This window comes from Stegostoma tigrinum, chromosome 20 (genome assembly GCF_030684315.1).
Source record: "Stegostoma tigrinum isolate sSteTig4 chromosome 20, sSteTig4.hap1, whole genome shotgun sequence".
NCBI lineage: Eukaryota > Metazoa > Chordata > Chondrichthyes > Orectolobiformes > Stegostomatidae > Stegostoma > Stegostoma tigrinum.
In genome coordinates this window covers 27669889-27687821 of record NC_081373.1, presented here as the reverse complement: position 1 = coordinate 27687821, position 17933 = coordinate 27669889, and the positions used below count along the sequence as shown (strand labels likewise).

At 39.5% G+C, this 17933-nt stretch overlaps 1 protein-coding gene across 3 annotated transcripts in view; it reads right to left on the bottom strand.

Annotated features, from left to right (window-relative positions):
* The window catches only part of LOC125461914 (uncharacterized), a 234408-nt gene that overhangs the window by 186791 nt on the left and 29684 nt on the right, over nucleotides 1-17933 (bottom strand). For all 3 annotated transcript variants that reach the window (XM_059653064.1, XM_059653065.1, XM_059653066.1), the window contains exons 4-5: nucleotides 17135-17328; nucleotides 13181-13264 (exon numbers count right to left, since the gene is read on the bottom strand). In XM_059653064.1, the coding sequence (XP_059509047.1) occupies nucleotides 13181-13264; nucleotides 17135-17328 (278 nt within the window). The remainder of the gene's footprint in view (nucleotides 1-13180; nucleotides 13265-17134; nucleotides 17329-17933) is intronic.

Below are 17933 nucleotides of genomic sequence, written 5' to 3'. Positions count from 1 at the left end.
ATTTTCGATTTCTGTTACATCTATTCTGGTGATTCTGCATTCCATAGCAGCTCTTCTCATACATCTTTTACTTTACTCAACTAAGAATTTCTTCATACATCCTTGACAGATGATCATGTCTATTGTGTTCCCATATTTCTGCTCTCAACCCTTCCCTTCATTCCCAGAACAGAGAGTTTCCCCTTGTCCCCATCTTCTACTCCATCAGTCTCCAGATCAAATTTCTGCCATCCCCAGTGTGATCCACCACTAAACAGACCCTCCCCTTCCCTTTTAGAATTCCAAAAGGAACAGTTCTTTCCACAACACCTTGGTCCAAACGCTCACTCACTCCCAATATTCCTCTCCACGTCACCAGAAACTCATCTCTTGATTAGGCACTTTACTGAGTTCAAGACACAACTTTATATTCAACAAGTTTAGATCTTAACCCTGTCCTAATTGTTTAGGCAACACACATGGGAAACAATTCTGCTCTTCCATTTACACCACCTCTGGACCCATCTTTTTTTCTAGACTTAATCCATTGTTATCTCCTTAAATCTGTCATTTTTGCCATGCCATTTCATTTGCATTCCATTTTATGACAGACTTTGCCTTTTGTTCTTTCTTCTGTGCCTGATTGCACTTTCTGCAATTCTTTTACAAGTTTAAACCGGAATTTTGGCAAGTTAGCAGAAGTGGATTCAGAGGTTGGGCATGTCAGAAATATGCATGACAGCACAGTAATGCCAATTCCCTGACAAATTGCAACCTCCATGCTATTGTTATTAAGGTGATTTCTCAGGGATGACAGCAATCCATCCACAAATTACACATGGCCAGGCACAGGAAATTTAAGAGATATTTTGCCATGGGAGGTGTAACTTTTTTTTCAGAGGTACAACGGCCCCAAATTGTGGCAGATCTAATCTCAGAACTGCTAGGAGTCATTGAATAGCTGCTACTTTAATCATCGATGCTTTTTAAAAGACTATATGCTCATGCATTGTCAAAAACTTGCCATTGTGTAACAAAGCTGTTATTTTGAGCGCTGAAATTGAGCAGGGTTAAGTGGGGAAGAGTGGGAGTGGGGTCAGTCCAGATTATGTAGAGATGCAAAAGGATATGTTCTTGTTAGAGTTGTAATTAAGGCCATCTCTGGGCGTAGAACCTGCCAAATCTGACTCCCATCTCTTGAATGCATCAGGGCCTCTAATTGGACCACAACTCATTCAAAACTACACAAGATGTTACACAATGACCTCAAGCAGAGCAAGATGTAGTAATGTTTCTGAGGTCATTCACCCACCACTCCTGGGAAAATTCAAAGTAACTGATGCATATTTCCATCAGTTTCTGGTGTCTGTTCAGCTTTTCAATATCTCACTGTCTTGATTTTGTAAACACATCCAGTTCTTCATACTCTCACATTCAACACTCAGCAACAAAATTGCAAGGTGGTGGCGAAGGAGGGCACTTCAACCGGAGATTGTCTGCTCACCTGCAGTTTTTTTTCTCTTCTCTTTTTCTTCCTCTTCGTGCTTTCATCTTCTCCTCCTCCTTTTTTCCCTTTTCTCTTCAACTTTCAGCCTCCAGTCACAATTCCCAGCCTTCAGCGAGTAACAATTCCTGGTCTCCAGCAACAAATCCCAGCCTGGTGTGGCTGTCCCCTGGCATGATGTGATGGTCTCCCAGTGTGGTGCTGCAGCCTGCTGGCATGGTGACATCCAGGCCTGGCGACCTCCAGGCCTGGCATGGCGGTCCCCCAGCGTGGAGTAGTGACCTCCCAACCTGGAACAGTAGCCTGCTTTCGTAGGGGGCTGCCGTTGTTGGGTGGTGACATCCAGAGCCCGCCCAGCTGCCTCCCCTATGTGGCATGTATTTTGGAACTAAGCTTCTAGTCTGCACCAGGCCCTAAGTGCCACCATGGTCTGTTGTATTGACATTTTAGTTTTGTAATGCTGGACATTTTATTTCTCTATCAAAGATCTAGTAACTAAAAGAAGCTATGCCTAGGCACATTTTGTATCTAAACTGACAATGTAATTGGCTACATATAAACTTTTCACTGTACTCAATCGAGTATATGTGACAATAAAGGCCATTCTATTCTATTCAGTAGAGACCCTCACTGTACTGTACAAGATCATTTTCATGTTCGGATGCATAAGATTTGATTTGCATGAGAATTCAGCTCCATCATGCACATCCTTAACAAGAGATTTTAGTTTCAATGATCATGTTAAAAGAATTACATGACAAGATTTCAAATGCTTACTGCAGCAAACTCTTTCTAAAATAATAGCAATAGTTAGCAAGTATTACTGTACTTAACGAGAGAAAAGATAACCCTTAGTAAAGCTTTAACGTGACAGGTAACCCCACATTTCATACACATGTAAGACTCTAATCAGGTATTGCAGTAGAAAAGTAGGAAAATGCCATTGTAGATGTACAAAACACTAATCAACTAAGACTGCACCTGGAGTACTGCATGCAGTTTAGTCCCTTTATTTGAGCAAGCACATAACTGCATTGGACACAGTTCACTAGACTAATTCCAGAGATGAAAGGATAGTCTTATGGAGAAACTGAACAGTTTAGGCATATATTTATTGGAGTTTAGAAGGATGTGAGGAGATTTAATTGAGGTAAATAAGATGCTGAGGGGAATTGGCAAAGTAAACATAGAAAGCATGTTTCCTCATTTGGGGCATTCTAGAATGAGTGTTCAAATTTTACGATAAGGAATGGCAGACTTAAAAACAGAAACAAGGAGACATTCCTTCTGTGCAAAGATCATGAATCTGTGGAATTCATTACCCCAGATCAGTGTTGGAACACTGATTAAATTTAAGGAGATAGACAAATCTTTGTTAGTAACCAGTTGAAAGGTTATGGAGATCTGACAAGAAAGTGCAGTTGAGGCCAAGATGAGACCGGCCATAACTGTATTAAACTGTGAAGTAGGCTCAAGGAGCTAACTTGCCTACTACTACTCCTTATGTATATTACAACATGCACTCTAAATGACTACAGTCTTTAAAAGGAACCAATTTCCCACCACTCCTAACTTCCAATTCGTTCAGATTTTCCCATTTTATTGAGCTGTAACATCAAGAAACCATCAAAAGGATTTTCCCTCTGCTCCTAGAGAATTTTCAAACTGACTGTCAGCACTAAGGCCCACTCCAGCAAATTCCCCTCCCAACTTCTGAAGGGCAATTGTTCAGAGATGTAGCTTGCCACAGGATGCATTCTCTTCAAAAAAAAAACAGCCTGCATGCTGTTTTCTAACTAACTACACAAGCTTAGGTCTTTCAACTGCTATTGAGACCTTTCACTTGCGTTTCTGTCCAAAAACATGGAGGCCAAAAGTCTAGCCATAGTGTGCCCACCGGCTCTTACTTTTAATTTCAGGTGTGAACATTTGGCAACTTGCTCTTGATCGAACCCTCATCCCCATGGTAACCAAGCCAAAGAGTCGTGTTGAAAAAAAACAGATCACATGGCTTTCTTCACTAACTCATTACTTTGAATTAAAGAGACAGTCCCAAAACATTATCTTACAAAACCTCACGCACATTACAAACCAAATATAAGGAATGTCCCCTCACCTTCAGGATTTTGTCTTTCCTCTTCCAAAAGGAAGATAGCATTTCATGACTTTAGCACATAATCCAAACTAAAACTGAAATGCAGCTCATCTCATTACCTTTTGTACATACTCATTCTAGGGATATTGGCTGTCGCATTGCCAACACATCTGTGATTGCATTTTTTAAAAATCCACGTGAGGAATATTTTGCAATGATTCTCAAAAAATGCTAACTGCACCATAAGAGCGGTCAATTTCATTTTATGTTTACCACACCTAAATAAGACTTACACAAATATTCCAGTCTTATGTGAGAGAAAAGGGGGACACGTTGCTTTGATGGATCATGTTGTTTATCAATTCCCAAATGGCTAAAGAAAACAATGTTTAAAGCTGCCTATAATACATAGGTTCCATAAAACTATCTATAGACCTATGTACCGGACTAAAAAACTAGTAAGTACTGTCTCAGGGGCACTTTAAAGTAGAGGGTAATTGTGTCATTATGCTAAAGAACTGTAATGTTCCTTACGATTGAGTTCATAAATCAATATTGGAGTGATGTACAGACACTGATGTTGTCAGGTTAAGCAGGCCAGTGATGAAGGCTGTATTCATTTCAGCAGATGTGAGCATTCTTGCTGTGAAAATCAAAGGCTTGATCACAGAATTAGATTTCAACCACTACACACACTAACACATTGTCTAATTTTATCAGAATGGCAGTTGAAATGTACTTTACCTCATTGTGTCTAAATGAAACACTTAAAAATTAATTTAACCTAAAAAGTCTGAATTCATAGAATCATATAAAGAATACAAATAGTACAAAGATGAATGAATATGATTCTATAACATTCAATTAGCTATTAGACAATAAGAAAAAGAGGAATCAAGGAAGATGCTTTAATATATTACTTCCTGGTGTTTAGCTTCTACAATACTCCAGTGGGAAATAAGATGGAGCAATTAAAATTACCCAAACCAAAAAGTTTCGTAGATAATACTGAACAACTGAAACAACTACACTACAGAGCTTTAACTTATAGTTACACCAGCACTTGAATCTCTTTAAAGCTGTTCTTTAATTACTAATTCTGATAGAGTAAATTTGAAGTTCAGAATGGTGTGTGGCAGGTTACATTACACATATTTGGATTTGACCACACAAAACGACCTGTCAATTTTGAAATGTGCTCAGGAGAAGGACTTATATATGCTGGACACCTAAAATATGTAGTGAAGTTGACAGCTGTCCCACTTACCTCTCAAAATATCAAAATTTTAATAGATAGCAGTGGAGTTCAATTCCTGTGAACTTAATTCTCAGCCAGACTGAATGAAAAGGTGCGTCAGAAGTCAAAATATTTCTTTTCCCTAATAGCATATCTTGAGATTGTCTTGAAGGCAACCTTCTGTTTATTAGGGGTTACATTTTTGTTTTCATTCTCAGTAACTGGGATCTTTGTAGATATAAATTGGCTACGTTTGATTCTTTCACAGTCACAGCATTGTATACACAAATTAATTTTATTTAATAACACTTCTGTATTACATTATATAATTATGTATTTATGGCAACTGAACCCATTGCATTTTCACCATTCAACAACTCCTGATGTGATAAAGCCTGAAGCTAGAGCTTAACAATAGTAAAGACAATTTTTTAAAATTAAATTCATTTTTTTCAATGATTTTAAGTTTCCATGGTGCTGGTTAGCTCAGTATCCTTCACAGACAGGTTTTAAAATGTTCTCTCTCTCTCTCGCAGCCCCTCAGCCCCACTGCATCTTTCCGCTACAACCTGTCTCCTCCAGCTTTTCTAACCCATGCACAGCATCTCCTCACAGATTCAGTCACTTCCACATACAGGGGATGCTTTCCTCTTGTTGAATGCCTTTTGATTACATTTTCCAAGCCATTCAGGGCAAATTTTCCCCATAACCCAATGTAATTTGAACCCTGTAATGGGGCTAGACCAAATTCCATAATTACTGCTCTCAAACCAATGGCAGTAGTACAAATGCATCCTTTGAATGACAGTATTTATAATATGAACAAATGGGTGAAACAACGTAGCCTTTATGGACAGTTATAAAATGTGAAAGTAAGTTGGAAAAATAGAGGGCTTTCCAGGTAGGACATTTTACCAAAAGAGCCTGGATAGCTACAAGCACACCTTCCAGCAACATAGTGATCATAAGGGACGAACAAGAGACCAGTTAGTGGATTAGTGAATTTAAAAAATGAGAGTGGGCGTGATTGAACAGTAGTAACATACAGAGGAGTAAGGATCAGCAGCTTCATACAGAAACTTTAATGCAACTCTGAGTATTTTAAAGGATTGAACTTAAGTTAACAGAGTGAAACACAGCAAGTTTATCAGGAAAGTAATTGAATAATTGAGTCCGATGATGACAAAGATTTGGATGAGAGGATGAGTGGAAGTTTAGCTTTGTACTCTTCCTGATCCATGTTTGTTTCTCCTGTTATTGAAAGTCTGAACCTCTCAATTAGGCTTCTCACCTATCCTTGATATGGAAATGTCCCCAGACAAAAACATGATTGACAGCCCATGACAATGGATCCTGTCTCTCCTTGATCTCTGTCTCACTTGATACAATCATAAACATTCATCCCCTTCAAAGTCTCTATACCTTTGACTCTGTTAAGATCTTATTGAGGGGTACTATTTGGTTTATTCAACTTTCCCTGAAATATGCCATCATCATCACTCTTCAAACAAAAATAAACCATTGACTCACCATCCTGGCAAGCTACTATCTTATCTCCAAATTCCCTTTCCTCTTTAAAAACCTTGAGCATATTATCACCACCCAAATCCATCCACATCTTTCCCAGAACTTTGAATTAGTCCAGTCAGGTTTCCACCTGACCATGACGTCAAAGCAATTCTTATCACAGTCACAAACAAGGTTCTAGGACAGTGAAAAAAGTAAACACTCTTTTCTCAGTCTTCTCAATTTGCCTGTAGCTTTTGAAACAATTGACCTCACCATCCTCCTCCAGCTACTCTCCAATGCTATCCACAGCACTCAAAATATTTCATTCCTACCTAACTGATCATAATCCAGAGGACCACTTGCAATAGCTTTCTACCTGCTCTGACACTTTACCTCTGGTATCCCACAAGGATTCAGCCAACATCTGCAACTGAAATAACAGAAGTTTTACCCAATTAAATACTGCAAAGCCTGAAGACATTGATTACAGTAAACATCCCAGGCTCCATTCCCTAGCTATTGATGATCTCTCTTCTGTACAACAGCCTGAACACAATCTGTTCAAAACTTCAGTGTAACATTTGATCCCTAGATAAGTAGTTTGTATGAATCCTATATGATTTCCTATGCCATGCCTTAGATCACCTAATTCCACCTGGGCAGCATCATCCAATGACACATCCATCTCAGCCCAAGTTATGCTGACATCTTCGGTTTTTTTTTGCTGTCCCTTGCCTCATCTATTCCAACACAATCCTAGCTGGTTTCCTATATTCTACCCTCCGTGGAATAATTCAAAATTCAGCTGCCCATATCCAAACTCACAACAAGTCTCATTTCACTTTCACTCCTATGCTTGCAAACTTGCACTCATTCCCAGTCATGGAATGTATGGATTTAAAATCCTCATCCCTCCATGGTCTAGCATCTCCTCATTAATGTAATCTCTGATATACATTTATCCGAGATATCAGTTGTCCTCTAATTCTGGCAGATTGTGCATTATGAAATCCAATTAGTCACCTTTGGTGGCCCAGGCTTCAGTTGCCTCAGCCTCATTTCTCGGGATTCCCTCTCTGTACCATACTTTCCCTTTTTAAAACGAAATCCCTTCCTATGCCATGCGTTCCTCTTTTAAGACTTGCTTTAAAAACTAGTTCTGAGATGAAAATGTTCAGTCATTTAAGCTAATACACCTCAAAACCGTCATTCTTTGTTTGATAATATTCCTGTGAAGGGTCTCAGGATGTTTCATTACATTGCTAAGTTGCTATATAAGATCAAATTTTTGTAAATGAATCCAGTGTTCGATACAATCTTCCAGACAGCCTAAAAGTTCTAACTCATGTTAGATGCACTAATTCTGGAAAATGGCTTGAAGCCCAGATGATTGCATTATGACTACAAACGAAGGCATGACCCAGAGAATTACGTCCCTTGAAGCTTGACGTTTCTCTTGACAAATATCTCAAGAGTCTATTATAAGGAAAGCAGTTAAAGGCCATCTGGTGATATTACAGGCAATAAATTCAACACGTGTGTTGTGGAATACAGATTTATTGGAATGTTTCAGGACATAACTTAATTACGAGTGTAGCTGAGATGGAAGGGTCAATTTCATCTCAAGCAGGCCTGGTGCAACAAACTGTGAGACCTGCTTGAACTCCTCAGTATGGAATGTGTAAAATTTCAGTTCTCAGACCTCCACTGCATGGGTCTTCCACCCCTACCTGCGGTGTAATGGCATCTAGTTGTTGGGACTAAGCGGAGGACAAGTGGTCCCACTGTTGACCTGAAGAGATGTTTGGGTGTTGAAATAACTGGCTGTCAGGATAGTTGGATGGGTGTCAGAAAAGCCCAGTGGCTATTGTTTTCCTTATGACAGTCCAGAATCCTTCTCCTGACACATGGGCAAGATTTAGAAGACTGAGATGATAACTGTTTCTTTTTAAAGATACAAATATAGATTAATGCTGACTTTTACATTAATTGTAGCAAGCTCATGTTTTGTGTATATTCACCCTTTCTTTTTAACCTTTTCCAGCCTTGTTTACAAACTTATGAATTAGGAGCAGCTATTCAGCCCCCTCCAGCCAACCCTGCTATTTGATAAGATCATAGCAGATCGGATTGCAGCTTCTGCTTTCCGGTCTAACTAGTTCTAACATCTCCATGAGGGGAAACGTCGTTTCAGCATTTACCCTGTCAATTCTGCCCCAATGTCGAGCACCATTGGGTTGGATGCTGGGGAAGGCCCAATTATTTCCCCTTGCACGCCTTCAGATCACAACGATATCACTGAGGACTGACCTGCAGATTTAATGAAGCCAATTTCTGCCAGGAGACCTTTCCAACTGCTTAGAAGAGCAGGTTAAAGCTGTAATGCACAAGAAGTCAATGGGACTAGTGCAAGAAAGTCCCACAGGCTACTTCAGGTCCCCTTTCCCAACCGGACCTCACAAGTTAAGTAATGTAGAACAGGGTATATTGTGTTTTGTTCCTTAATTGGAGAATGTCCCTGGAATAAGATGTGACACTAGTTCAGGATCAGGGTCTCAAAATAAAATATTATCTACAACTATTTGTGGCATATGGCATGAATAACTCGTAAATAGGGTTATATATCAACAAAGCTGAATTGTACTATTATTGTTAGTTGCAAGGATATTTCATTACATTTGAATTAGTTTATTCCATCAGTTATTTTCAAACAATAACTTACATGACTTTTTTAAACAAATGAAATAGGTTCGTGTTATGTAGATATTCTTTATAAAAGTGTTATTCAATTACTTGTTGACTAAAAACTTTAGAAAGATGACAACAACAAGCTGTTTCAATGGCAAAGAGTCATGTGACTTTTGAGACTCAGAAATACTTCAAACCTCTGGAAACATTCCAGCCCATTTGTTAGAAGTTGTTTATCCTAACTACTCCAGTAGGGCTTGGAGCGCTGAGTCAGTAAAGTTCTGGGTTCTTCTCACTGTTGTCATTGCCATGTTGGGCTGTTTGATTCAATAATATAGTCATAGAGTCAAGTGGCACGGAAAGAAATCTTTCGATCCAACTCGTCCATGCTGATTAAGTATCCCACACTTAACTAGCTTCATTTGCCTGCATTTGGTCCATATCCCTGTCAGCCTTTGTTATTTATGTAGCTGTCCAAACGTTTATTTAAATATTGTAATTGTACCCACCTCCATTACTTTCTCTGGCAGTTCATTCCATATACGCACCAATCTGTATGAAAATATTGCCGCTCAGGTCCCTTTTAAATCTTTCCCCTCTCACCCTAAAACTTATGCCTCTAGTTTTGGACTCATTACTCAGTGGAAAAGACCTTGGCTATCCATCTTATCTACGCCCCTCGTGATTTTATAAAATCTCTATGAGGTTAGCCCCTAGCCTCAAAGCTCCAGGAAATAAAGTCCCAGCCTCTCCTTATAACTCAAAGTGTCCAGTCTTGGCATCTGTGTAAATGTTTTCTGCATCTTTTCTAGTTTAACATTGTTTCTACAGTAGGGGGATGAAGATTGTACACTGTATTCCAAAAGCAGCCTGATCAATACCTTGTACCGGTGCAACATGACAGGCCAATTTGTATACCCAATGCACTTACCAATAAAGGCAAGTCCGCCAAATGCCTTCTTCACCACTCTGTCGACATGCGATGCCACTTTCAAGGAACTATAAATCTACTCCCCTAGGTCCCTCTGTTCAACAACACTCCCCATGGCCCTACCATTAACTGCCTAAGTCCTGTCCTGATTTACTTTACCACGGACAAGGAGAACCACCAATTCACAACTGGAACAGCACCAAAATCCTGAGACAAGCAAAGCAAAGACAGGCACGGCAATTCCTAGAAACCTGGCGCTCCACGAAGCATGCTATTAATAAACACATAGAACTTGAACCCTCGTACACTGAACGATGAAAGAAAACCGGAAGTGAGGCAATCCATCTCAACGGACCCCAGAGTTTAAAAACTAGGCAGGAAAACACACCGACACTTCATCGGAGGCTGCACTGAGGATGTTATCCAGCATGGTAACGTCTGTGAAACAACAAACCAGCTCGGCGAGCCAACAAACCTCAATTACCTTACCAAGATACAATACCACACATTTATCTAAATGAAACTCCATCTGCCACTTCTCAGCCCATTACCTATCTGATCACAATCTTTGTACCCTTAGATAACTTCACTTGCAGCAGACCTAATACTTGAAAATCATGGAACAGGATAGTAATTCATTGTCACTTTTTAAAAAGTGGTGAAAGTGTAAGTTATCATTCCAAGGCACCTATATTAATAATAGAAAGCATAGATAAGAAAATAAGACTAAAAAATTAAGAAAATCTGTCTTAGTTCAATTCACTGGATTCAGGAAAAGACAGCACCTCTGCAGAAAGCTGACAAAGCTGTGTTCAAAAAGAGCTATAATGGAAATGAGAATGCCATGGCACGAAAAGACTCAAGTAAACCAAGACTTGTTGATTTGCAGTCTGATGCGAAAATTTGCAGTTAAACCTTTTTCTTAAATAGAATGCTCTCTAGTTTCCTTGTATTCCAATGAGTTATCATAGAATCCCTCATGTGGAAGTAGGCCATTTGACCCATCAAGTCTATGCTGAACCTCTAATCAGTATCCCATTCATCCCACACAATCCCTGTAATCCCACATTTCCCACGGCTAATCCACCTAGCCTGCACATTCCTGAACACTATGGACAATTTAGCGTGGCCAATCCACCTGACTTGCACATCTTTGGACCGTAGGACAAAACCAGAGCACCAGGAGGAAACCCACGCAGACAAGGGGAGAATTATGCCGCAGTGTGTACCTCAGCATCAAACAGCAGTTCAGGACACAAACAATGGGCACCACCGCATGCTATTGGGACTGAAAGCAGGCAGGTCCCCAGGGCCTGATGATGTATATCCTAGGATCTTAAACAAAGTGGCAGCAGATTTAGTGGAACCACTAGTTATAGATGGCACGGCGGCTCAGTGGTTAGCATTGCTGCCTCACAGCGCCAGGGATTCCGGTTCAATTCGAACTTCGGGAGACTGTCTGTGGGGGTTTCCTCAGAGTTCTGGTTTCCTCCAACAGTCCAAAGATGCACAGGCTAGGTGGATATCATTTTGCTGGGTTGCTTCCCAGTGATATCTATGGGCTGACAGCAATGTGAATGTACTGCTTCTTCAGTGGGAACTTGCAAAAACAATGAAGATGATCAGTGAGCATGAAATTGTTTCTGCCTTCCTACTAATGCAATTAGACAGGTAGAGTAGAATCCGTTGCAAGCTGGATTTGAAACCGAGTTGTGAATTCTTTGCATTGTGCCTACTGCACCTGCCTACATAAGCTGAAAACAATGAATAAAAGCGAACATTAAAACATGAAATCAATAGAAATTGAAGGGTCATAACTTTAATTTGGAACTTTCCATCTTTGCTTTTATTTTAAGTGAGAACAATGCTGGTAGTGGCTTCGATGTGAACCTTCCACAAGAGACAGCCCTAGCACTTATTCAGGTTATTTCAGCTCGGCTAAGTTGATCACACATTATGCTCTATTCAGTCTTTTGCATAATTAGAGATTATAATATCATCCTCACTATAAAATGAAATATTTGCACATTAATGTATAGGTGGTTTCTCATAGAAGGAAGCCACTTGGCCCTTTATATTTGACTGAAGATTGATCCAGCCTAACCCTACATCTCAGTTTGTGGTCCATGGCCCGACATGTTACAGCACTGCAAGACCACATTCAGGCTTTTCAAATAATGTACCCGGGGCTTCTACCTTTTCAGAGTCAGTTAAAGATACCCACCACTCTCTCAGTGGGAAGATTTTACTCTTGAACTCCCATCTAAACTTTGCAATTTTCAATTGTATGACCTCTTTGCTAAGAAACCTCAGTCCTTCTTATCTACTTTGTCTGGAGCCTTCATTTTATACACCTCAGTTAAATTCCCCATCAGCTTCTTCTATTCCAAAGAAAACAACGCCAACTTGCCAAAACTTACTTCAAAGCTAAAATTTGTCATTTCTGACAACATCCTCAGAAATCTCTTCAGTGACCCTTTGGAGTGTCTCCATGTCCCAAAGAACTGAAGTAATAAAAGCTGCAGTTTTCATGTTCTGTGGTAATCTATCACGCTGTCTAAGTATGCTAAATGCTGACACAAAGGTTCCTGCTCAAAACTGACTGTATAGCTGAAAACAAAGTGATGTCATGCAAAATGTCATACATTATAATGTCACTGACCCCAGGCTGCTGGTATGAAAATGGGAACAAAGTGGCCTGTATAAAGAACTGTCCATCACTCAAAATGAAAGATGACAGGCTCCACTCTTTCTTGCCACAATATTGCCCGTAGATGTGCACTTTACTATAGAAACAAGTCCTTCAGTTCAGCTGCCTATCTCTCAATTTCATCACGTAAACAGTACATGGTAATGATTAATGTAGCTGCTCATTCACACTGTACCCAGCCTGATGTAACAAATATATTTCTGCAATCCCCATAGATTCAGTCAACATAATTCTACTTTAGCGAAACTACACATTTACATTTCCAAAATTAAGTTACTATTTTTCCTTTCAAGAGAAGTTATTTTCAATTCTTATGCTTTTATACTTACATACACAAACTACACTCCAGAATGCTCATGCACAAAGTAATGCAATCTAACGTAATGCAATCAAAGTGATATTCCAGCAATGAGGATCAATCGCAATTTAAGAGACTCAAATTAATCTAAAAACTAGGCAAACTCTGTAGAAGATCCATGCGTTATTTAATTTGTCAAACCACACACCCAAGCAACTAGCTTACATACCCAGGATCAACAGGTCCACCTGTAGTCTGAATAGAGGCACAGAACTTTACCTGAAGATCTGCTGGAATGCTTTCACTTTCATGACTAATCAATAAGATAAAATTGATAAAGAAACAATTGTTGAAATAAATAATAATCAGTGTTTACAAGAGCGTACGGATTCTATAACATATCCATTACAAGTGAAGAAAAAAAAATTAAGGTCTACCAGAACTAGAGAAAATTTTAACAGCACAGAAGGACAGCATTCAGCCCATATGCTTTGTGCCAGTCAGAAGAATTACCCAGCTTAAACCGTCTTTACAGTGCTTGATCCGTAGCCCTCAGATCCTAACTTCTCTCTGCATGAAAATTCTGCAAATTCCTTTTGAGCCACAAGATTCCAGTTCAAGTCCACGTCAGAGTTTCAGGACAAAAATCTAAGCTGGCACTTCAATGGAGAACTGACAGAATGCTGCATTATTAGTGGTACTGTCTCTCGGATGGGGTTAAAAATTGAGGTGACGTGCCTGTTCAAATGGAAGGAAGAGAAGCCATTGTGTTATTTCGAAGAGGAGTTACCAGCTCTGAAGTGATAACAGACTAAAAGTTAGCTTTGTTCTCTTTCCATAGATACTGCCAGACCTGCTGCATTTATGTTTTTATTTTAGGTGAATTTGTTTTGTCTCCTGGCTAATATGTATCCCTCAATTAACAATGGAATAACAACAGGTTATCTGATCATGAGCATGTTGCTCTTCTTTGGGAATTTGCTGAGTGCAAATTAGCTGCCATGTCTCCTACACTACAATACTGACTACTTCAAAAGAACCTTTATTGTCTCTAAAGCATTGAGATATTCAGTTTGTGAAAAGGGTGATAAAAATGAAAGTCTTCTTAACTCATTATTTTTTATCAATTTTATGCATCAAAGTTCATCTTTGTGTCATTGATAAAATTGAATATGTGGTTTTCTTTCTCAACATCCATGTCATTTGTAAATGTTTAACAATTAAGACCATCATACAGAATCTTGCAGGACATGACTAACCATATCCTGTGAATTAGAGTACTTGTCAATTATCCCTGCTCTCTATTTCCAGATGCTTAATCGATTTCCTAACCGGTCAATGATACATTTTCAATTCAATGAGTTTCAATTTTAGCTAATAGTTTCTTAATGAGAAATTGTCAAACACTTTGTGGTAGCTTATATTAAAAAAAAATCCATTATCTCAATAACTACTACAGTGACCTCTTCAAAAAATTTAACAAATATTAGGTTAACTGGTATACGATGCCCTGGTTTCTCTCTCACCTTTCTGAAATGGCAAAGCAACTTGCACAATTGGACATCATGTTGAGGTTGGACAGGACGTTGGTGAGGCCACTGTTGGGACTATGTATAGTTCTGGTCACCCGGAGATAGGAAAGACATTATTAAATCGGAGAGGGTGCAGAAACGATTTATAATGATGTTCCTGAGAATGGACAGTTTGAGTTATCAGGACAGGCTGGGTAAGCTGGGACATTTTCACTGGAGCATAGAAAGTTGAGGGGGTGACCTTATTGAGGTTTATAAAGTCATGACGGCCATAGTTAAAGTGAACATCAAAAGACCTTTCCCCAATGGTTTGTAGTTCAAAACTAGTAAGCTTAATTTTAGAGTGACAGGAGAAAGATTTAAAAGGAACCAGAGGGGCAACTTTTTCACACAGGGGATGGTTCCCGTGTGGAATGAACCACCAGAGGAAATGGTAGATGCAGGTACAGTAATAACATTTAAGACACAATTAGATAGGTACATGACAAGGTTTAGAAGGATGAAGGCCAAGAGCAGGCAAATGGGACTAATTTTGTCAGGGGAAACTTGGTTGGCATGGACGGACTGGACCAAAGGAGCAGTTTCCATGCTGTACAACTTTATGACTCCTCACATTTTTGGCATGCTGATCACTTCCTTTAACGTATTGATACAAGTAATCATTTCAACATGTCTGCTGTTTACTAATCATCTTTGAAGACTGAAGTATATCAGTTTTCTCCAGGGTCCACATTGCCTCTTTCTTTTAACATTCCATTTACAGATATTTCCAGTATTTTTGTGGATTGTCTCTGTCCCTTTGCATTGAAGTCAGCCTTTCCTAAATTGATTCTTAGTAGCTGTTTTGCATTCCTCCATTTCCAACACAACATTTAACTCAATTATCTGATGATCACCAGAAGGAAAGTGTTCACGAGTGTTCAAAGGAAAACGTTAAGTAGAGGTGACTGGGGGGTTGATTTGTGGCAGCGGTGTAACAGTTCACTTTTATTCATAACTTAATACTGTGTTGATAAAGCTTCCTGTCATTTACCAGAGGGGCTTTGAGACTATGGGGGCAATTTTAAACTTCAGGATTTTGGAAGTTACCTGACTAATAAGGTAGCTCAGCCATTCATTTTTATTGCCTTCTGTAATTAGACAAATGATCCTCACTGAAGAGTCTAAGCTGAAAATTATCCCCAGTATTCCAACGTTTAAAGCTCCGACAAAGAAGTTCATAGCCTCGGAGCTTGATTTGACGTTATCATGGGAAGGGGATGGTTTAGTGGAATCTCACTGGGCCAGGACTCCAGGTTAATGCTCATGGGTTTGATCTCACCACGACAGATGGTGAAATTTGAATCCAATTTTCAAAAACCTGGAATTTAAAATAAAAAACAGCCCAGTGGTGACCATGTAACCTTGACCATTGTCATAAAAAAAGAGCTAATCCACTTTTGTAGTCTGCACCTGCCCTGGTCTGTATGTGATTTCAAATCTACAGCAACATGGTCAACTTTTAACTACTGTGAGTAATTAGGGTTGGACAATAAATGCTGGCCTAGATAGCAAAATCCACATCCTATAAATTAAATTTCTAAAAAAGCTGGCAATAATTAATATAATAATACTTACATCTATTGGTTGTCTTACCTAAAACATCCTGCCAAACATTTTAAATCCTTGCACCAAGTGTCAGAAAAGCAGCAATTAGGCTTTCAAACTGTTTCTAACACAGGAGTGATGTTCTAGAGGAGCAATACAATTTGATTTCAGAGTGAAGCGGAGGGAGTAACCTCAGAACACTTTGGCATGTCCCTGCACCAGTCCCGTGCAGTGTCAAACAGGGTGTAAAATTGTCAATGTACTCGCAATAACTAAAATATTAATGCTGGTGCATGCATTGTGGAAGAATTTACCATGTAACTAAGTACAGGGCTCCATTTACACTATGAGTTAGAAATTCATCTGGACCCCTTGTTGGCAACAGCACTCCAAAAGAACAGCGTCAGACCTCAGCGACATTTTCACGCATGAGCTGTCACAGTCAGTTTTGCCTTCAAAGACAACTCTGAGCAGCGGAGATGCATCTGAGGAGCACTTGTATCAAGCCAGTTACCTCACGGACAGGGCCGAGGACAGTCACTGGAGTGGTCAATGACATGATAGATAATCAAGGTTGTGAAATTTTGGGAAATGGTCCTTCAGCTCCATAAGAAGGATGCATGATTGGATGTAAAACAGGTGTCAGGCTCCTCATTTTTATGTTTAAGGCTCAGATATCTTCTTTTAAGTAGCTGCCCGAGATCTCCTGATTGATTGTATTCAATTGTGGGTTTGATGCTTTGTAGTCAGCTTTGTGATGTGCTTTGTTGGTATCTGTGATATTGGACTTTGGTCCCTTACAACAGACAATATAATGTCTGTTCTACATTTATAAAATGGCACAGTAAGATCCAATTTGTGTTTTCGTGAAGATCGAATACAAAAACTATTGTAGAGTCTAGGCATGCCGAGAATCCAGGTTATTTGCTAAGAGTTGCTACTAGTTCAGCCAAAAGCAACTGTTATAGCAAGTACTGACAAACAAAGCACTTGCTAAATTACGGAAAATAATTAAAATCACTTCTACCAAACAAGATTGAGATTTCCCAATTTCCATTTCTTACCTTAGATTCTGGGCAATATTTTCTTGAAGGCTGGAAGCAGGATGTGTGTGCAATGTAAGGGCCTGGTCACTGGCTGTTCCTGCAGTCTTCAAACCTGGCAACTCTTCATCCACATTCTGATCATTTTTACTGTATTTACTTGAACGAGATCCACTTAAGGTGGCTTTCTTCTTTTTATGTAACTTTGAAATGTCCTATATTTGAACAGAAAGAAGCCAAATGCAGTTATATCACTAGGATAAAAGTACATTTTCCCCATTTACTCTACAATCATACTTTCAATATTAAAAACACAGAAACTCCCAAACATTGAAATAAGCCTTCCAGATCGTTCACGATAAGTGGTGAAAGTGAATTTCATAGAATAACGATACGACACTCTAGTGCGGAAGGAGTCCATTCAACCCATCAAGCCTGCAGCAACCCTCTGAAGAGCATCCCACCCAGATCCATACTCCTACTAAAACCCCACATTTACCACGGCTAATACACCTAGTTTAATCATGACTGAACACTGGAAAATTTCAGTATGGCCAATTGATTAACCTTCAAATCTTTGAACTGTGGGAGAACATGGATGATACCCACACAGGCAATTATTGCAGAAAATTTGGAGGCATGGGATTAAGGGTGGTTTAGCAGTTTTGATCAGAAATTGGCTAGCTGGAAGAAGACAGAGGGTGGTGGCTGATGGGAAATGTTCATCCTGGAATTCAATTACTAGTGGTGTACCGCAAGGTGCTGTTTTGGGGCACTGCTGTTCGTCATTTTTATAAATGACCTGGTGAGGGCACAGAAG